The sequence below is a fragment of the Onthophagus taurus genome, chromosome 6 (assembly GCF_036711975.1).
Source record: "Onthophagus taurus isolate NC chromosome 6, IU_Otau_3.0, whole genome shotgun sequence".
Taxonomy (NCBI): Eukaryota; Metazoa; Arthropoda; class Insecta; order Coleoptera; family Scarabaeidae; genus Onthophagus; species Onthophagus taurus.
The window spans coordinates 14,627,763-14,651,729 of record NC_091971.1 but is presented as its reverse complement, the minus strand read 5'-3'; the positions used below and the strand labels follow the sequence as shown (position 1 = coordinate 14,651,729).

Here is a 23,967-nt window from a genome sequence, read left to right as displayed (position 1 = left end):
CCATCGACATTAATTATTATGAATTATAGTTTGCATTTCGACGGTTAACTAGACTACTTAGACAGCAGTAAAATACGAAATTTGGTTTAAACACCATAAGACGTGTAAGATAAACCAAACGATTCGCACATGTTAGACGTATAAGCAAAGCAAGTCGTTCTCTTCAGTATAAAACAAACCTAAACATTGTATCAAAACGTTTCTATACTACTAACGACTTGACATAAATCCCATTGAAATGGAACGCAAACGTGCAAACTAAACTCCGACTACGATGCTTTTAGTAAAGAGAGACGCGTTTTCAATTATCCCCTTTCATCTTTAACAACCTCCCGTAACGTAATCGACCGGATTGAAATTGACGCGACAACACACTGCCCGTAATCTCGGTTTACAGCGTCGTAAACGCGTTTTGGCTCGTTTCTGTTGCGATCGACGGATACGCGCATAAATATAACTCGATGGGAAAATCACTTTTATCGATTCCCTATGGTAAGAAAACCGATTCAAAGGCGTGGCCGTAACGATAATTTTACGCACACACAGTAGTAGGAAGGAAAAAGTTTTACGTAATCGTTACGATAAACGATCACAATTAAGAAGGAAACATAGTATCAGTGGTTGAGGTAAATTTCTACCTTCACTTCGATACGCCAAAGCGAAAAATTATGCGTTTCGACGAATGCCGACGTGCGTCCAAATAAATTCGCCTTATTAAAGTCGGTAAATTGATTCTCGAGGTTTCCGAGAATTAAACGATGTTGGTTATCACTTTCAGAGTTGCTATGCGAAGCTCGGATGGAAAGGAACAACTTCTGGGTGGTAAATCTTTGCTCATTTAACGGGTGTCTACGTGCACCCAATTTATGAATAGTAAGTTTTCCTCGACGTCAACTCCAACCATTCCCTACCACTTTGTTCAATTTCCTCTTCAATTGCGTTTACAGAAGAAAGCTTTTAAGGTTTTCGGGATCGGAATTTTCACCAATTTACCAATATAAGAAGTAATGCAGTTTTATTCTAAGAATTTTAGAATCATATTAACTAAACCCATAACATTCTAGTTCTAGTTTTAATGTTATTCAGAGTTAGATTGCTGTATATTTTTAATGAACTAAAAGTAGAACTAACACTAGACCTAGAATTAGAAACATTCCAGAGTTTAGCTGCACGTCTCTTAAGATAGCTAAACCCGGACCTATGCGAAGTTAGCACCCATTTTTCTAGCCCCCCAATTAGATAAGATTTTATATGTATAGTATTTTGATTATAACAAGAGAACCACAGAACCGATTTTGATAAACAATGTCTCATTCGAGAGCTGAATCCTTAGCCAATACAAAAGTGGAAATGCCCGATTCGAACTCTCTTTCGAATTCAAAATATTGCGAAGGTACACGAAAATAACACAAAAACGACCTTCTTTAACTCTTACTGATGCAGTGGTTCAAAAAAAAAACCACCTCAATTTTCATCCAACTGACTGTAATGGTCTATAATGTAGACCACAAATTTAAAATTATTTTCCTACTTTCGCAGCCGCGAAAATTAAGTTATATCTACAAATGTATTTCTCTTTAAGGGAAATAAATGAAGATATAAATACAAATATTGATATTTATTCCAGCGAAAATGATTCAAATGACAAGAAACCTTTATTTGTACTTCAAGCAAGAATTTAAAAAAAATTAACTACAATTATCCTTTTGGCGAAATCAGCGATGTTCGTGACGAAATAACCAGCTCAAATCCGACACCGTATTCTCTATTTCAACTATTTTTCGGCGAAAATTTTATAAACCATATAGTTTTTCAAGTTTTTCAAAAACAAATGCGTACTAGAAAACATTACAGGAGAACGATGCACATAGGGGTATTTGATACCAAAAGTTGGCCAAAACTCAAATTTATTAATATACAGAAAAGAACAATTCTAATGAGTTTTGGGAATGGTGTTATAGATAGCGCATCAAATGGCAGTCATTTTGAAATGGCGGAATCTCGTCTTCGGTTACGTTGCACGTTGCAATTCTCGGTACTTCAAAACACTTACTTTTAGTCTTCCTAAAAGTCAGTGATACTTTTGTTGAAAAAATTTACGAAAAGATACAGATCCACAGCAGTTAAGATTTACAGCACAAATGAGCTTGAGGGCAATTTAGTTGCTTGAAAACGAGGGCAAGCAAATTCCGCAAATGCCTTACTAATGTACATCATATAACACAACCATCACCTACAGAAGCGTTATCTATGTTTGTGAGAAACATAGTGTGTTATCAATATTGTGAGAAAAGTTGACAAACAGCGTTTTCCGTGTTACTCACTATTACAAAACACAAAACACAAAACAGCAGTGCTATCCAAAACCTGAGGCATTTCGAGTAATATCCACATGTGCTGAGGTGAAATTGCAAGATATACTGGACCACTTATATATCGCTTATGCCAGTATATGGACGAAGTCTTTGAAGGATGCAGTAAACAAAGACGATCTCTGATACAAATATCTTCCAAAGGTCCTGTGTTTCACTTAGATTAAGAACTAAAGAGGGCAAAATATTGTGACAAAATCCAGTGCCATCCTTCCCCCGATATTGTAGGCCTTAAGAATGAAATTTATTCATGAAACGAAGCATGTTGCCAAAGATGAAATCATATATGTAGAACATGAAGTAAATTAACTACAAAAAAGTAAAAAAAAAGTACCTTTGAAAAGAAGGCTTGATCTTGAATTTGGACACAAACTATTATTTACTATGGTCGATGGAAAAATATGCAATGTCACAACTAACACAGCTTCTACAATGCGGTGCTACTTGTGTGGGTTGACTTCAAAAAGCTTTAACGTATCAAAGAAGAAAAATGTGAATCACTATCATTGGGAATATCCGTCCTTCATGCAAAAATACAGTTATTTGAATTATACCTTCACTTGTCATACAAGCTTCCAATTGGAAAGTGGCAAGCAAGATCTGGAGAAGATAAAATGACTATAGCCGAGACAAAAAAACTAATTCAAGCGAAATTCAGGCAGGAGATGGGTCTCTTGATAGATATTCCAAAAGCTGGTTTTGGAAATACTAATGACAGAAATTCGGCTAGAAGATTTTTCCAAGATCCTAAATCGACAAGCGAAATTACTGGAGTTGATGAAACCTTAATTTACAGATTGAAGATTATATTGGAAGCAATATCGAGTGGACATGAGATTGATGTCGCTAAATTTGAAACATATATATACGAAACAGCTCAGTTGTATATTACTTTATCTACGACTGCTTGGATAAGTCATCATTACCGCACTCATTTGAGGTGATTTGAGTTACGTAATGAAGTTCATTACCGCATTGATTTCATTACGTAACGCATTTTTAGCCTAACCAGAACAGACTTAATTTATTGAAACGAGCAACAATACAAAAGAAAAAGTGCTATCTACTTACAGAGAAACAATACTATTTATTATAAACATTAATTGTTATGTTTTTACATTTCAAAACACTTATTCCAGATGAGTAAACATGTTGTTGAAACTGACAATTCAAAATTGTCAACAATCATTTCAAAATATTTTTATAAATGTCAAATAGATTTTTTTAAAGAAATTGAATTTTTAGTAATTTTTAGCAGTCGTAGATAAAATGCTGTATATCACACGTGGGCTAGAGCATAATTACAGTACTCGTGTGATTACACGACTCGGTCTACAACCTCGTCGTGCAATTCTCCACACTCATACTGTAATTATGTTTCTAGCCCACTTGTAATATAAATAACTATTATACAGCTAGCTTATTGCAAGTATACGCCCATTGCCGATAAAATCAACAAAACCGTTCTCCAAAGAAACCATCATGACCATTTGGTTCTTCTTCCATCAAAAGCTGCAATAACTTCTACCCAAGAAAGTCAAAAAAGTGTCCATGCAGACGAAGAACCAAATGAGAGAAATCGTGTGACGAATCAGAATAATTCACTAACATACGAATAAAGAAAGAATTTGATCAACTTTTGGTATCAAATACCCCTATGTGCGACGTGCGGAGAAATAAATGCCTTTTTAGGAATAAATTTACTTATGGGGATCAAGCATTGGCCAAGTTACAAAGATTATTGCTCCAGTGCACCAGATCTACGTAATTCTTACATTAGCTCACTTATGACTTATGACGCAAAAAAGATTTGGTTGGCTATTAGGACACTTGCATATAAATCATAACTCTGCTATGCCTAATAGTGATTCGGAATATTTTGATCGTCTTTATAAAGTACCACCGTTGTTAGATCATTTAGAAAAAGCTTTTAAGTATTGTCTTTTATCAAGTGAAGTATGAGCCATGGACGAATCGATGATCAAATTTAAAGGTTTAACGGCACACTTCTACCTTTAAATTAGGCATATAATTAGGCCTTCCAAATTAGGCATATACTGGCCTAAGAAACCTGTGCGATAAGTCGGGATACTGTTTGAAATTCGATATTTATGTTGGAAAATCCCAGGATTAATTTATGGGGCAGAGCCTAGATTTTACGGTTGTGTACAAGTTTACTGGTCTTGAACAAAAAAACTATACAATATTTTTTGATAATTTTTTTAACAATGTGGTACTAAGTGAATGTGTCAGGAAAGTATTTACCTAATTTTAAAATGGACAAGCAGCTCCAAAGAGGTGAATTCGACTAGTACACAAATGATGCAAAACAATTTGCAGTAAAATGGAAAGATAAAATGTACGTACACCTTTTATCAAACTATCACAATTCTGAAGATTGCACGAAAGGTAGTAGAAGAGAAAAAAATGGAAATATATTGTAGATTATAACGTCAACATGAACAGTGTCGATAAATTCGATCAACTTTTAGCTAGCTACAAAATTGATCGCCAAAGCAACAAATGTATATTTTTCTAATTCGTATGTTATGCTATATAAAATAATGAATCTGCCTGATAGATTGTAGCCCCAGTTTTAGTAGCTAATTCCAAAAGGTCTAAGAAATCAGGATCAAAAATACAAATTAAAAAGTCAAACCCGTTTGTACCAGAGAGTGTGCAATTAAATTTTGTTGCGCATCACTCTAAGCGTGGAACAAGAAGAAGGTGCGGTGCTTCTAAGTCTTGTATTAGTTCTTGTTTTATATCATCAGAACTATCACTAGATCTAGAAACATTCGAGTTTAGCCCTTCGTCTCTCAAGACGGTTAAACCCGTATGTTGCTGGTTCTAGGTGTGGTATTAGTTTTAATGATATAAAACTAGAACTAACACTAAACCCGAATTTCCAGTTCTAGGAATAGTGTTAGTTCTAGTTTTAATTGTTATTCAGCACTAGATTGTTGTTAATTCTTATTGAACTAAAACTAGACCAAGAACTAGGAAGACTATATTTTTGTTTTTGTCAAGATTATTGTTTTTTCAACCAAAACAGATATAGGATATTTTATTTTTATGCAAATGGAGCGGTGGTACAAAAAGTGGATCTCCAATTTTTTAAAAACTGTATATGCTTTAATGAAATATCATATGATTTTAACCTATATATGAGCTTTTAAAATCGTTTACTTAAAGAATCTAAAAAAATCAAACTTTGCTCCAGTTGAGCAAAATTTTATGTTAAACACTTGCTCCAGTAAGAGTTAAGTAGTCATAACTCGTAAACGATGTACTTGATTATCAACATCTATACGTCATTCGATTCGTCATAGTTTGTTCTATTTAAATCACAAAAAGCCCGATCTCGATTCTTTCCCGTTAAACGTGTACAAAAACTACTCAATCGATTAACTTGAAATTTGAACTGCACTTTCAAATAGCATCTTTCTATCGTATGACCTACAGAGAAACTGATACGATATATACATATGTTTTTTCTTTTGCAATAAACTTATCGATTTCAAGAACAAAATCGATTATCTTAATTTGACTAGGCGCCATTTTGCCAATAATGTTTTTTTTTCTTAGTTCTAGTTCAAACGATAATCATAAGTATATAGAAAAGAACATCATTTGATTTTTGAGTTTTAGATCATTTCAAGGATAGATATTGTGTCAACCAGCAAATTAGACAATGAACGCACCAACGTAAACATTATTTTCTATAAACAATTCTTTTTGAATAAATAAATATATCATAAAAACATATGCAAAAGATTAAATTGAAATACCACATAATTTGGCAGCTAAAAATTCCCAAAGAAATCATTTTATTTGATACAAAAAAAGAGAAGTAGATTATACTAGTATTATTTAGGGTGGTTTACACTCAATTTCAAATTATTTCATGTCTTGACAATGTTAATAATTAAAGCTTTATAATTTTTCAAGCACAAAATGCAAATCCAATGAGTAGCGTTCAAACGGTTTTTATCTGGCAACATTACACCATTCAAATCGCGAATTATCACGATATGTTTTGGTAAATTAATAAAATTGAAAACGACTCACCGAATGGATGTTGTTTCCCTCGGATTTTACTTCGAAGCTCAGCTGGAAAATAAAAGATAAATTAATTTATTGTGACAAAAAAAATGAATTAATACGATACCTTTTAACATCCATGGAATAGCAATCCGATGATCTCTACTATATCACATCACTAACATCACCTCACACTTAGCATAAATATAGCACGTATTTATCACTTAATTCAAGTATTAATTTTTATTTTTCGAAACTACTTTATCACCCTTAAATGCCCGCACATCAACTAAAATGCGTTCTTAGCGAATCGACTTCCAAACATCCCCTCCTTAATTTATTGTGTGAAGAAGGAAAACTGGAGGTGAATAAACAAAAAATGTAAAGACGACGGGGCGAAGCGGTTTTAAATCGTTTTTTGGAATGAAAACTCAACCTTTCAATAAAAAAATTACTCGTTTTCTCGAAACGTTTCAAATAAAATGTACGTCATTTTACTAAAATAAAACGCACTAATCGAATTTCAATGTTTAAGACTTCCTGCAAGAGAATCAGGTGTCCAACAAATAATTAAAACGAAGCAGCCAAGACGTGGGATTATGCATCATCCCTTAGTTTTTGTGTAATGAAATATAAATTTTAAAAAAATCGTATTTTAAGAACGAATTGAGTTATCATCATGAAATAAAAAATATTTTAAAGCCAATTTAATGAAGATTTAATATCATGAAAACATATGCAAAGATTAAATTGAAATACCATATAATTTGGCAGCCAAAAATTCCCAAAGAAATCGTTTTATTTGATATAAAAAAAGACACTCCCCCTTAAAAACCTTGAAGTAGATTATACTAGAATTATTTGGGGTGGTTTAGACTCAATTTGAAATTATTTCATGTCTTGACAATATTAATAATTAAAGCTTTATAATTTTACATGCACAAAATGCAAATCCAATGAGTAGCGTTCAAACGGTTTTTATCTGGCAACATTACACCGTTCAAATCGCGAATTATCCCGATATGTTTTGGTAAATTAATAAAATTGAAAACGACTCACCGAATGGATGTTGTTTCCCTTGGATTTTACTTCGAAGCTCAGCTGGAAAGAAAAGATAAATTAATTTATTGTGACAAAAAAAAATGAATTAATACGATACCTTCTAACATCCATAGAATAGCAATCCGATGATCTCAACTATATCACATCACTAACATCACCTCACACTTAGCATAAATATAGCACGTATTTATCACTTAATTCAAGTATTAATTATTATTTTTCGAAACTACTTTATCACCCTTAAATACCCGCACATCAACTAAAATGCGTTCTTAGCGAATCGACTTCCAAACACCCCCTCCTTAATTTATTGTGTGAAGAAGGAAAACTGGAGGTGAATAAACAAAAAATGTAAAGACGACGGGGCGAAGCGGTTTTAAATCGTTTTTTGGAATGAAAACTCAACCTTTCAATAAAAAAATTACTCGTTTTCTCGAAACGTTTCAAATAAAATTTACGTCATTTTACTAAAATAAAACGCACTAATCGAATTTCATTGTTGAAGACTTCCTGCAAGAGAATCAGGTGTCCAACAAATAATTAAAACGAAGCAGCCAAGACGTTGGATTATGCATCATCCCTTAGTTTTTGTATAATGAAATATAAATTTAAAAAAAAATCGTATTTCAAGAACGAATTGAGTTATCATCATGAAATAAAAAATATTTTAAAGCCAATTTAATGAAGATTTAATATCATGAAAACATATGCAAAGATTAAATTGAAATACCACATAATTTGGCAGCCCAAAATTCCCAAAGAAATCGTATTTGATATAAAAAAAGAGACTCCCCCCTTAAAAACGATGAAGTAGATTATACTAGTATTATTTGGGGTGGTTTAGACTCAATTTCAAATTATTTCATGTCTTGACAATGTTAATAATTAAAGCTTTATAATTTTTCAAGCACAAAATGCAAATCCAATGAGTAGCGTTCAAACGGTTTTTATCTGGCAACATTACACCATTCAAATCGCGAATTATCACGATATGTTTTGGTAAATTAATAAAATTGAAAACGACTCACCGAATGGATGTTGTTTCCCTCGGATTTTACTTCGAAGCTCAGCTGGAAAATAAAAGATAAATTAATTTATTGTGACAAAAAAAATGAATTAATACGATACCTTTTAACATCCATGGAATAGCAATCCGATGATCTCTACTATATCACATCACTAACATCACCTCACACTTAGCATAAATATAGCACGTATTTATCACTTAATTCAAGTATTAATTTTTATTTTTCGAAACTACTTTATCACCCTTAAATGCCCGCACATCAACTAAAATGCGTTCTTAGCGAATCGACTTCCAAACATCCCCTCCTTAATTTATTGTGTGAAAAAGGAAAACTGGAGGTGAATAAACAAAAAATGTAAAGACGACGGGGCGAAGCGGTTTTAAATCGTTTTTTGGTTTTAAAACTCAACCTTTCAATAAAAAAATTACTCGTTTTCTCGAAACATTTCAAATAAAATTTGCGTCATTTTACTAAAATAAAACGCACTAATCGAATTTCAATGTTTAAGACTTCCTGCAAGAGAATCAGGTGTCCAACAAATAATTAAAACGAAGCAGCCAAGACGTTGGATTATGCATCATCCCTTAGTTCTTGTGTAATGAAAATAACTTTAAAAAAAATCGTAGTTCAAGAACAAATTGAGTTATCATCATGAAATAAAAAAAAATTTGAAGCCAATTTAATGAAGATTTAATATCATGAAAACATATGCAAAGATTAAATTGAAATACCATATAATTTGGCAGCCACAAAATCCCAAAGAAACTGTTTTATTTGATATAAAAAAAGAGACTCCCCCTTAAAAACCTTGAAGTAGATTATACTAGTATTATTTGGGGTGGTTTAGACTCAATTTCAAATTATTTCATGTCTTGACAATGTTAATAATTAAAGCTTTATAATTTTTCAAGTACAAAATGCAAATCCAATGAGTAGCGTTTAAACGGTTTTTATCTGGCAACATTACACCGTTCAAATCGCGAATTATCCCGATATGTTTTGGTAAATTAATTAAATTGAAAACGACTCACCGAACGGATGTTGTTTCCCTTGGATTTTACTTCAAAGCTCAGCTGGAAAGAAAAAATAAATTAATTTATTGTGACAAAAAAAAATGAATTAATACGATACCTTTTAACATCCATAGAATAGCAATTCGATGATCTCAACTATATCACATCACTAACATCACCTCACACTTAGCATAAATATAGCACGTATTTATCACTTAATTCAAGTATTAATTTTTATTTTTCGAAGCTACTTTATCACCCTTAAATGCCCGCACATCAACTAAAATGCGTTCTTAGCGAATCGACTTCCAAACATCCCCTCCTTAATTTATTGTGTGAAGAAGGAAAACTGGAGGTGAATAAACAAAAAATGTAAAGACGACGGGGCGAAGCGGTTTTAAATCGTTTTTTGGGTTTAAAACTCAACCTTTCAACAAAAAAATTACTCGTTTTCTCGAAACGTTTCAAATAAAATTTACGTCATTTTACTAAAATAAAACGCACTAATCGAATTTCATTGTTGAAGACTTCCTGCAAGAGAATCAAGTGTCCAACAAATAATTAAAACGAAGCAGCCAAGACGTTGGATTATGCATCATCCCTTATTTTTTGTGTCATGAAATACAAATTAAAAAAAAATCGTATCTCAAGAACGAATTGAGTTATCATCATGAAATAAAGAACATTTTAAATCAAATTTAATGAAGATTTAATGCGCTATATATAATTTTTTATTTTCTATAAACATCGTTGTTATGATACAGCCGCTCCGTACCCTTAACGGGATACCTGGTACAGCTAAAAATATAAAATTTAAAAAAAAAAATTGAGAAAGATTTTCTATTTTAGTACAAATACATTTTAAATCAGTCTATTACTTTGTTCGTTTGTTTACATACTTTATTATGATTAGTACATTTTCACATTAGTTTGTTCACTAGTAGTAATCCGTTTACAAAATAATTCTTTTTATGCGATTGGGGAGTAGACTTCCAGGTAGTAAAGTCATCGGAGTCGTTTAAACAATCGTACGTACTTATTTAGCAAATTTAGAGATCGGGTATTTCCATTTTCACATTTACCGTGGATCATACTTTCGATCGATACGTCGATATGTTTGATTAATTAGTTTTTGTGTTTTAATCAAAATCTTTACATATTTCGAATCGGGCATTGACGTACGCATTCAGCCAGACGAAAGACACACAGCTTAACGGGAGAGAATTGAGATCGGGCATTTTGTGATTTCGATAGAAGAAACTATGGCTAATCGAATAACACATATCGTCACCCTAGAATTATCTTGTGATATATTCCAAAACGTCAATGATGGGGAAACTGGACTTTACGGATTTCATTAATTTTTTATACTTTCTTTTAATTATATTATCAAAAATCTTTACTCTTCATAAAGATATATATAAAATGTAATGCAATTCGTCGTCTGTTGTATGAATTTTGAAGAAATGTACTGAAAATTTGAAATAATTGTTTTGGATTTAGAACAAATTTCTTTTTCTTATTTCTAGAAAAATATATGGGATATTGCACATTTTTTTATTAACTAATTAGTCTATATCCACTTGTTTTTCGAAATAAATTCGCCTAAGGAATTCTTTGATAAAAAAAACAAATTATACGAAATAATTTTAATTCGAAGTAATGAAATCTATAATTATTAACAAGAATGAATAGATAAATTCATTAATAAGTAATTTTTCTAAAACAAAAAATTTATTTTTTTATATTATTTATTATTGTATTTTCTTAGTTTATTCAATTATTACTGCACTTTTTTTATTTGAAAGCAGTGCGTTATAAAACGCCTTTTCATCTTCATGTGGCACATATGACACAATTTCTGAAAGATGTTTTCTCTTTAGTTCCGGTATTTTAAACTCCTGATTCGCCACGGGAAGTTCTTCTGAAAAGTGATATGGAACCACTTTTATTTCATTTTTCTTTCTTGATACAAAGCGATACATTTTCGCTTTTGTAAAATCACCTTCAAATTTTTCTCGAAATTCGATATTATTTATATTACCTTTATTATAGATTATATGTTTCAGTCTAGTATAAGGAATAGTTTTATATAATTCAAAGCTTTTGAAATCTTTTGAAAATCGAAATAATCATTTGGCAGCATTTGAATGACTTTAAATTTTAATTTCCAAGATGAGGGAATCAATAATAGTTGACGAACTAATGAGATGGGACTCCAAATTTCTATGTTGCGGATATGTTTCTCAATTAAACTATGTGCATTATCGATTTCTTGAATATTTCCATGTCCTGGTTCGCTGAATTTTTGTTCTATCGTCTCGAGATCCTTACATTTTATAGAGTTTAAAAAATATTGTAAGGCGAAGGACATTATCGAATTTTTTTGTTTTGTGGAACGCAACTGTCAGACCACAGAATAAGGCTTTTGAGTTGAGGATTATCAATCATAATTTGCGTTAGGATTTTAAAAATTGCAGCAGCAATATGATTCGCCCCACGACCTGCTGAAAATTCGTGCCAAAGTGCATTGTAGACTACTTTTGTGTTACTTAAATGCGCGGTTAAGTTGTAGCACGAAAGTTTTGTCTTATAATAGAAATTGGAAACATTAGCTTTTGCAAGTGAAAATGTGTTTTGTAAATCAAATGTCACAATCCCAACTTGAACATCATTAAGAAATCTTGTTCTATCTCTCTCTATATTAAAACTACGGATTTTTAATGTCAAAATCCCCAAAACAAATTGAATGGATTTAGCACAATTTTGTTATCGTATAGAGTGAGAGGATGTAGAACAAAATATGACGGACTTGGTTCATAGAACATTATAATTCTGAGTTAATATAAGGAACAACATATTTTTCAAAGTATTAACTAAATTTTGGATATAGAACAAATATTTAGTAAAAATTTGGATTTGAACCTAGATAATTTTAATGTCTGAATAGATTTAGAACAAGCTATTTTTGCTGAAATTTTCAATGCAATTTTCTTCAAAAGTACCAAAATGTGATTTAGAACAAAGTAATTCTGGGCTGACGATATATCTTGATAATCGAGTACATCGTTTGCGAGTTATGATGTACCTTTGCAATATTTTGGCGTTTTAGCGGAATTCAAAAGAGGCATTTCCACATTCGTATTGGTCAAGGATTAAGCTTTCGAATGAAACGTTGATTATCGAAATCGGTTGAGTGGTTCTCTTGTTATAATCAAAATACATATATACATATAAAATCCTATCTAATTGGGGGGCTAGAAAAATGGGGACTAACTTCGCATAGGTTAAACCCGAATGTTTCTAGTTCTAGGTTTAGTGTTAGTTCTAATATTAGTGCTAGTTCGAGTTTTAATTCAAACAGTTTAAACTGTTTCTATCGAAGTTTTACAGCAAGAATTTTACAAAAAACTTTTTTTTGGAATAGGTTAATCTTAATTAATATTTTTTTCATTTCTTCTTATAGTTTCCGTTTATTTGATGTTTTTGTTATACATTAATAAATCTTGTTTTGCAATCTATTGCGCTCATTAATGGTCGATAAATTAACCAGAATTGTCGGAGGCACTCTCGAGAGTTGGTCATCTAATAGTCCATAAGAGGCTGGATTAGCGCGGATCCCTTCTTCGATCGGTTCTAACGACGTCTTGGAGCAAATCACTCGCTTTAGCGCGCCGTCCACAGCGAACGGCTCATTAGCGCGATCGCCAGACGGCTTTCAGATCGCTAAAAACGGCTAATGGACCACGTCTTGTGCTCTCAAGAAAAGCAACTGAAACGTTCTCCGTTCCGTTCTTCTCTTGCGTGGGATCGTGAACTGCTTTTATGACGACGATGGAAAATGTCCTTTAAACCGTTATCCAATCTATCTCGTTCCATGAAGTCATGAACTGAACCCGAAACAGAAAAAGAGTTACCTTAGATCTAACTGTTGGTAGTTAGATGAAATTGGAAATGATGTTATAGGATTTGATTTGTTATTAAACAATTTGTTATTTTTATAAAGAATGTTGGAATTAATGATAAGTTTTAATTGGAATGTGAAACACACGTGTTTATAATTAGTTATGGTACACCTTGAAGTTAAAATAAACGAGTTGTAATTTAATCGTTACGTGTTTATGTATATGAAAATCAAAACTAATTTAATGCAAGAAAAAAAAACGGACAAATCGTTCCCTACTAATTATAAGTAATGTATTAATGTCGTTTCATTTAAAGTTTAAACTTTCAATTGTGAGCTTTTTTTAAGTTGGTCAGAATGCGTACAATTTGTAAACAATTTGTTGTTTACTGTCGGAAGTCAAAAAGTCGGAACGTTTTCGCGGAGATTTACTGTATAAATCATTCCGGTCCAGGTCTACTCGGCAACCATTATTCGAGTGGATTATTAATGCAACGGCCACCAAAACGGCAGAATCGATCAGACTCTTCTGAACCGTATGTTTTATTCAGGGCGTAGTTCGGACACACACGTTAGCGTGCAAAGTGCAGGCCGATGTGAACGTGGAAAACGCATACCTGATGACGGCAGAGTGACAGGATTCCCTACTCCCCCGATATTTTCAACAGAAAGACATGATTTCCATCAAGCAAATTCTCCTGAAATTGGCTTAATGGTTTCTATCAATCTTAATTCATTTGAATATAATAGTGAATTTAAATCATGTAATATAATCAATATATCAAATCCAACACAAAAAATGTTGCTAATAAATTTTTGTAATAATCATATAAGATCAACTAAAATTACTGGTTTGGACGTAAATTAGTATTAATAAGATATTATTAATAGCACAAAGAATTAAGTGTTATGGCAGTAACCTTTAAATCTGTAATATCACAGAAGGATGTCATTCAACAAGCATTTTCACTGCGAAACAGGTGGAGGTGATTAGAAAGAAACTCCTTCCTGTAATTTCAATAATAATATGTTGTGAAACTCAAAACCTCGCTCTTCGTTGGAAGCAATCTCTATCACCTAATTTTATGGACTTATTAAAACGTAGAGTGCAACCAGGTGATTGTGAGTTGAAAGATTTTTGTCACTTTAATGCAAAGTCTACTTAGGTTCATGTCTAAAATGAAGTAATCGTTGATGACGTAAACAAATTTTTTCTTTTTTTTTCAAAATCATTCCTCAAGTATTAAGGAAATCGTTAAATTTTTCAAAGAAAGTGATTTACGTAGAAGATTTATAAATTTACCTCTGTCTTGCGAAATGTAATGGTCAACAATATAAAAAGCTATTCCAATTTTTGTTCTAAGTTAAATCTTACTACGAATCTACAATCACAATCAAACTTCATTATTGCCATAGTCATAATAGCAAAGTACACTGCAAAACTAAGCCCCTTTATGGTATTAGCATAAATTTTCTTGACATAGGAACTTTTTAACATAGGAAAATTCGTTTGAGGTTGAAATGCTTTGAGGTTTAACTGGTTTAGTTAGGATCTAGATTACTTCGTGGGTCAGTTCCTTTGGGGTTGGCTTGCTTGAAGACTGATTATTGAGTTACCTTGAAATGGGCTAACTTTGAATTTGGATTATTTTGTGCTTGAGTTGATTAGGAATTGGATTGACTTGATTTAGAGACATGATACTTTGTAGTTGTGTTGTTTTGAAGCTGGGGTTGGGTTGCTTCGAAGATAGGTTGGGTTACTTCGGTTGTACTGGAGTCAGATAGGAATTAGATTCACTTGATTGCTCCTCACTTTGATTGAGTACAATCAGCATCTCCATAACCTTTCAAGTTATTATTATATTTTATAAATTTTTCACAAACACAGAGCTTCCAATCAGGCAATAAGCTGATTAGGAACTGTAATAGGTAGTGCTAATTATGCTCTTTTCCGCTTTGCCATGCTTCACTTGGCAATCGCAATGGTGCCATTTATATCTAAAGGCGGTTGATATTTTTGCAGTTTTTTGTATAATTGATATGGACGAATTTCAACTGGTTTAACATTATTTTCCATATTTTGGTCAAATTGAGTATTGTTTTGCTGCCTGTTTACAAGTCTTTAGTGGATATTTCTCCACTGTAGTAGAGCAGTGTCATCTACAACAAAGCCATGGTCCTCTGAAACTCTGGTATCTCATTACTCTTGACATAAAAACATAGAAACCATTAAAATTGCAGAAACTAACACGAATTAATGAAATAAGGGTAATAATTGAAATGCCACACATTGTTTAACTACAAAAATATCGTTCAAACCTAAATACAGATTACCAAATCTTCGGAGGAATACTTTCCCAAGGTTCTCGACAAACCAAAAACAAATATTTAGATTCCATACTCTGATTTCGTTCAATAAAAAAGTTTTATGAAGAAGCTGACACATGGTTACTAAATTGGCAAGGAAGCAAATTCCAACAGATTTTACACTTCATGACTTTTTCCATTAGTAGCTAAGACAATTATTACTTTTATGGCTTTTCCTCCAACGACTTCTTCAATTGATACATTAAGAAATGAAGACGTGACTTAGGTTTACAATGAGTACTAAGTGGACTATGCAAAACAAGTGTCTATCGAGAGAAAATCAATTTCACAAAGATTTCTTTACTTCAGGAACTTTAGTCTGATTTTTCTGACAAGTAAAAATAATAAAAACGTCACACACTTTTTTCTTCCTATTTCAACATACTCTATTATCGATAATTACAATATTCTATATTTAAATGTTTTGACAGTGAAATAAATATGTAACGATAAAATCGTTAATTTCAGGGTATTTCAATTAGCTTTGAACGTATCTGTTATACGAGGTCGTAAATTTTTGATTTCACTTACCTGTTGTCTAGACTGTTAATTACTTGTTACCATTAAAGGCAGACTAACTAACCTTTGCACCGCGAATAATAAAACTTATTATATCCATACAAATAACCGTATTAGATTTCACCGTGCAATTCAAGAATTTTAATAAAAGCTAAGTCTTATCCAGTGAAAACCATCTCTAATGAAAATAAATTGCGACCCAAATAACCAGTATTCAACAAAATGTTGGCTTATGTGTATATCTATAGTACAGATATAGTAAGATAGCTTTGTGGAGAATTTTCCATAAATGGACATTACATTTCTTTTCTTTATAAAAGATACATGAAATTATTTATGTTATCACCGTATATAGGTCTCACAGTTGCAATTAACTTTTCTTTTTATAATTGGATTAGCTATCATATGTCAAAGTTTGATGGTGAGCTAATAAATCAGCGTGTATAATGTTGAAAAATTGTGATACCCCATGTTGCTCTGCAAGTATCCTAGTACTTAGTCCAGGCTGCTCTTCGACGACATTCAAGATCTCCTCCTCGACATTAACAATATGTCGAATATTTCCATATTCCCTACCACGTTGCACCACACGTAAAAGGGATTCACGTGCCGGATGATATCTCTCTGGAAACCTTTCTGCATACAGACTTTATAAGCTTTAAATATTATTATTACATAATTGAAATGTCACAATGACACAAGTGCACTTAAACAACAGTTGTTAAAATTGTTTATCACCATCGTAGTTTCAAGTAATTTCTATGTTTCTATTCTTAATTCGAAAGTTAATTTCAAGGATATCTAGGAAGCTATAAAAATTTTACTGCAATTTGTATTACCAATTAGTCATTATCTGTCATCAGGAATAAATCCCAAAGTTTATGCGTGTAGGTTGAGAATCACCCTGTATATACCCTTACACAATATGTCATGACTCTATTTTTGCTAGTGCAGCTTTCATCATGGTGGGTTTCATCTCATTAAACACAAAAACTAAAATAGGTTACTTTAGTAGTAATAAATTACAACATATAGTAGATGAAGAGAGTAGGCATAACAATTAATTTGCGAGATTTGAATAATCAGAGGTAATTTTATACCGATAAATTAGCTTATAGACGCTCGATACTTAATTGCGAGTTTTAATCATCAATTTCTGTTCAAACACATTTACTACTTTCACTTTCTAGTTTATGTTCTGTTTCGTTTGATATCGCTTGCGATGTGATCTTATACAAGAAATTAAGTTTAAATTTGTATGAAAAATCACCAAACTCATTATTAGATATTTTAGTTAATTAACAAACATGAAATAGAGTTTTCGCATTGAGATAGTAATACGAATTAGGAAAAGGCCGCGTTCGCAAATTTTACTGACAATTATAGATAATTAATAATGGGCTTAATTGTAATATAATTTATAATATTTCAGCACCATTGATAAACCCGTCATCCCAGCGCCACATTGTTTATTCATTAATTAAAAATACACGAATTTAAAATTTAATAATCAAGCGTAATTAATTTCCAATATTTTAGAACAGTATTTAGTTGATCGTGTAATGATAAAATACAATTATTAATAGAATCGAATAGCAAAGTTCATGTACCACAATTATAAAGTTGCTCGTTATCTTCATACCAAGTTTAAAATGTTATTAAAAATTAAAAAGTATTTTATGCAAAATGTTCTTTTAGGTGTTACATTTGCAATGATATAAGTCGTTTGAACGTATCTTTTAAAGTGAGAATCTTCTAAATAACCACCTAAGAACCTATAAAATTTAAAGCGATTAAAATTCCAAGGTGGTTATATTGTTATTTATGTTACGTTTTATGACTCAACTAATAGACTATTTCACATTAAAATATGTAAATTGCTTTAAACACCTTCCTTCCACTTATGTTACGAAAAAATAACAAAGTGATCAATTTTTTTTTCTTTTCAGGATTATTACCCAGATTTAATAGTAAACGATTCAATAGCTTTTTTGCGACAATCGAAAAAAACCAACGCAAACAAACCGGTAATGTTAACGATGTCTTTTCCGGCACCTCACGGTCCAGAAGATTCAGCACCACAATATTCACATTTATTCTTCAACGTGACCACTCACCAGTAAGTATAAATCATTTATAGTCCGTTTAACTCAAAATTCATAGTCCATAACTTTGAAAATCTTTAAATCGAGTGATGATTTTATTTCCGTTTTGAGGAATAAAATAAATGTTTGGCGCCATAAAAAAAGAATAAAACGGTTCTCAGTGCTTTGCTCTATTTGACTTTGTAATGAAGACGAATGTTAGTCAAGTGGCGCTGTCCCATTACGTATCCGTAAACACAACGACTACAAATAGACGTGCGATGATTCCAAGCGTGTTTTCGCTATTTCAAGTTCCCTTTTTAACATTTGTCGGAGTCTTTAATTGTGCTTTTTGTATGCAAGGTTAACGCGTATTCTCCATTTCGTTCGTTGTATTTCCAGTACATTACTGGAGATATTATTCTTACCTCTTCATATACATTCCGTTGGATCTAATTTTATCCTAGTGTCTTCTTCGGGTTTATTAAAAATTCCTTTGCTCTGTATCCTTAGGAATGGGGAACTTCTCAGTTTAATATATTACCAACGAGGTAAGTTCTCGCGTTACACCTTTACGAGATTTCCAAGACCAGGTGCATAATTAATGACGTATTTCTAAACTTTCTACAAAATTAATGTATAATAAAAAAACTTTTCTAAGTTTTCTCATTTTATTTAATCTACCATTTAGATACTCTCTTACAATTAATTAAAAACCAGAAAAGATCGGGGTACTTCAACGTTCCGGAGAAAGGAAAAGAAAAGGAAAAACCGATTTCCAATAATCCTCGAACGAAAGAACCTTTCCAATCAATGTTGGTATAACGGCAAGACGAAAGGAACTTTTTTTTCCATGAACTGTAAAAGATCAGATGGGTGCTCTAGCTGGTCATTTGTTAGGCACTTTGATATTCGCAAACGCTTTGAATGGAAGCCCCCACAAAGAGGACAACTTTTGAAAGAATTATGAGTCCTTTGGGGTGGGTTCATTTCGAGGGGCTGGGAGGAAACGACGAATATTGAGTGCTTTCCGCGGTTCGTTCTCACACCCACGTGTAATATTTATTTAACTTACACGTAATATCCTTTGCGAACACGTTTGAATCTCTTGTACCTTCATATAATTACAACTCGCAGTACACGAGAAGTAAAAGCCTGTCGTTAAAACATTATTTATGTTCGTAGAGCTAAAGTATAAGTTAAAAAAAAAATAAGAACTTCCGCCGTGTGTTTTCGCTGAAGAAGCAAGAGTAAAGTTAAACTCCCTTTTTGTGAACCGAAAAAAGTCATTTGCGTGACCCAAATAGCTCCGGGTTTAACGTAAAAAGTGTAGTAGCTCAAGAAAGGAATATGACACCAACGTCCTCTTTCTCTCTGTTTGTCGTCTCTTTGTGCATACCGCATCACCTTAGAGAACGCAAAGTCCGAAAAACCCTTTCGAATTTTAACTAGTTCATTTATATTCATGGTCGACACCTAGGAAACTCGACACTCAACATCACTTTTTTAAACGAAAAAAAGTTTTTTTTAACCTTTTAATTATCAATTCAATTTAAAAGTACAGTGATTAAACGAAAAACTCTTCAGGCATTAAAGATTTATCTTATATACAAAAATCATAGTATCAAAAAATTTAACATACAATAATAATATTGCGAGCTTCAAAAGTATTTTATATGAAATCATATAAACCAACTTCGATTTAGTTATAACATATTTAACACAAAATGAGTGTAAATTTAATAGCAGAGATTTGGTTGAAGGATTTCTTCAGTACTTAGAGATCTTCATTTTTACTTAATGTGTAGTTGTGAGTTAATATTTAAGTTAGTCGAAGGTCTTTATCAGCATCTGCCAAGTTAAAGTTATCATCCAAAATGGTCTTTTCCAACACACTTCCATAACAACCAAGTAATGGCCACATATAGATCCATAAAATGAAAGATGGGTCGATAATACCATTCTTTGAATCTTATTTTTTCTTGAAACGTCAAAATGATAACTCCTATCGATCTTAAGATAGATCGGTTAAGATAATTTGGACTTGAAAGGTGTTCTTCTGAATGTTTTATTACCGTCTTGGTCTCTACCAAGAGGTTGATCTCTATCAACCTCCAGCTACCTTCACTTATCCACGGAGGCAGGATGCTTGACCCGATCTTCAGCTACATTGCTACAGCATTATTAAAGCTTTTCTCTTGTTGATACAAAGTTAATCCAACGCAACATAATCTATGACTTCACTACTCTGTAAAAAAAAGCAGTTTTGCAATCGCAGCTGTATTAATAATTCAGTTTTGTACTGCATGATTGTTGTAATCTAGGGATCTGAAATTCAAAAAGCTCCTTTGTTAGATATCGAATTATATTAATTTTCTTACTTTGTGTCAATGACAGCGATTACTTCTTTATGAAGCGTTGGCTGTAGTATGGAGAGGTTATGAACTATCCTCATCTTAACAGGTCTAGCAAACTTAGTATCAAACAATGCAAAATTCATACTATATATAGCACTCGGAAGATCTTTTATAAATTTAAACAATCGAAAAAATGATTGGCGGTGGATTACATCTGAAGTACAGGAGTTGGCACAAGATAAAAGCACCTCTATAATATAAATCAACCAAGACACTTCGAGACTATATAAAGTATGTCGAAACCAGGAACAAAGTGAGCAATAGAATAAGACAAATAAAAAGGGGGCATTGGAAGAAATTTAGTAAATAGATGGAGAATAACATGTACGAATCAAATAGAATTCCGTTAAAAAATGGACTAAATACTTCAGAGTATTATATTCAAGCTGCGATTAAGTGGAAACGTACTCAAAGATAAAGCAAAAAATCTCCAGGCCCGTATAATATAACTAACGTGCTATGAAAGCATGGAAGTTTGGCAGAGCAACTAATTGAACTGCACAAAAAGCGACGCGCAACCAATATAAGAGAATTATCACGGAATTACTTTTCTAAGTAGCTTGCTGAAGTCCTCCACTAGACTCTTGAGTCAACACATCACTGATAAAATTCAAATAAGTGAAGAACAACAAGATGTTAGAAAAAATCGTTGATGTTTTTTATTGTCAGACAGGCTCTTAAAAAAACAGTAGATTATAACCAACCTGCTTTATTCTATTTTATTGATCTAACCAAAGGGTTCGATAGAGTACGGATAAAATCTCAACATCATTAAGACAATAGCACAACTTAAGACTTACAGTATTGGAGAAAAGTAGCAACTTTTAATTTTTCTATATTAAATTTATGTTTTTTGTCAGGTTTTACATTACTATGGCAATGTGTATTATGTAGTAATTTTATTGTTTAGCCGAAATTTGACAAAGATAGCTTTATGTTTATACAAATTAAACAGAATTGCAAAAGTTGACTTGGAAAAAAGTAGAACAACTTAACAATTTATAGGTAAATAACAGTTAAAATGAATAAAAAGCAAAGATTTTTTAGTACTTAATACAATCTCCTTTATTATTAATGACATCGTGACATCTTCGTGACATTGAGTATATTAAATGGCCAATAGTTTCGATATTTTAGATAATTTATTTTGAAGAGCAGCAAACAATTCGTCACCATTTTTGCAAATTTTATTTCGAATTTTATCGTCAACTATTTTCCATAGATTTTCTATAGGATTTAAGTCTGGTGACTGTGACGGCCAAGTCATCAAATTTATTTTATTTGTTCAAACCATTCCTTTACGACTTTAGATGCGTGTTTCGGATCGTTGTCCTGTTGAAATTTATAAGAGATAGGCAGATTTTCGTCGGCATAAGGTTCCATAACGTTTCTTAATATATCACGGTACATAAATCATCCCATAATACGGTGTATATGGCCTACACCAAAACCAGAGAAACATCCCAAACCACCTCCACGTTTTAATGTTCTCTGCATGTACTTAGAAGTCAGCCTTTTTCCTATTGAATGCCTCACATATTGCACTCCATCACTTTTAAATAAGTTAAACTTGGATTCATCACTAAACAATACCTTTTTCCATTCGTTGTATGTCCACTCTTGATGGGTGCGTGCAAACAGTGATTTTTTTCGCTGGTCTTCGGGCAAATAGTTTATTATCAATTAATCTATACAAGTTGTGTGTTTCTTGTAACTCAGCCTTAATTTTGGCTGAAGAATAAAATGCATATTTTTTTAGCTGTTCTTACCATTAGTCCATCAAGGCATCCATTGGTTTTTCTGGAACGTCCAGACTTTTTTTTCAAGTCTACACATCCTATATTACACATTTGTGTAAAGAGAATTTGCGATATCACATTGTTTAACACGGTTTTTAAAATCATTAATAACCATTTGTTTCACAGTTTTACAAACAGCTACACCACGAGGTATGTTTAAGACTGGTCTTATCGAATGTATCTGATCAAAAACTCGTTCTTATTTGTCATATGTTTGTATTTCTTAGCAAAGTTGTTTTACTTTTTTCCAACCCAAGTTTTATAATTTTATTTTATTTCTAATAAAATAAGGCTAGCTTTGTGAAATCTTCACTACATAAATGCTGTATAATATACACTACCATAGTAATGTAAACACTAAGGAAAAGCATTAATTTAAAATTTAATATACAAAAATTAAAAGTTGCTCTACTTTTTTCCAATACTATATAACACAACAATACTTAAAACTGATACACAAACATAAGAGCAAGTGGGTGAGCAAACAAGCATTTGACAAGGTGGCAACCTCAGCCCTTTGTTGTGATTGAACTATGGTTACACTATGATTGGAAAGAAAAACAAGATTATGTGCTATGCCGTCCTATTGGCTGCTACTGATGATGGTTTGCAGTGATAAACGCAAGCATTTAACATTGCAACTGAAAAATTGAACGAGCTAGAAGCAAAAGAGTAAAATTGTATGAAAGGAAAAATGGAGATAATCAGGCTTAAAATTTTTTTCTTTATAGTAAAATCCATATGACTTGTAATTTTGACTTTATCATCAATTTACATAGGTACAGGATTCTTCAGATTTTTAATACATTTAAATTGACTCATAAATTACTCAAAGCTGTACAAAATTCGTTTTGAGACAAAAACATGCAAATCTCGATAAGCAAGACCAACACCATAATGTGAGCGAGAGAACCCCATAGATGCAAAATAGCAATTAACAAGATCATTAAGGAAATATGGGAATTTAATTACCTAAGATCTATTATTTTGGCCTATGAGAATCAATAACCAATACTGTAAAGCAACAAGGCAACCAGAATTGCTGGTGCGCTATGGCACACAATCTGGAGAAATAACTGCATGTCAACTGATCAAAATCTAGAATATATAAGGCATTCGTAAGGCCTGTGATGACATATGCGAGGGAAACAACCTATTTCGAATGCGTAACATCAGGATGAGTCGATCGAGATAGTGCGATGGGTGCAGGCAAGATAGAACAGTTGGAACAAGTATATATCCCGGATGGATAACAACAGATGGTTAAGATCGCTAGGAATGTAATGCCACTGTCAATACGACCACCAAGACGTTCCATTAATGGTGGAGGAGGTTTTCGACATCCTCAATCCAAGATG

At 32.3% G+C, this 23,967-nt stretch overlaps 1 protein-coding gene across 2 annotated transcripts in view; it reads left to right on the top strand.

The window, feature by feature from the left end:
- LOC111419532 (Extracellular sulfatase Sulf1) overlaps window positions 1–23,967 on the top strand; it is a 115,218-nt gene that overhangs the window by 81,013 nt on the left and 10,238 nt on the right. For both annotated transcript variants that reach the window (XM_023052355.2, XM_023052353.2), the window contains exon 4: window positions 18,259–18,428. In XM_023052355.2, coding sequence (XP_022908123.2) covers window positions 18,259–18,428 — 170 coding nt within the window. The remainder of the gene's footprint in view (window positions 1–18,258; window positions 18,429–23,967) is intronic.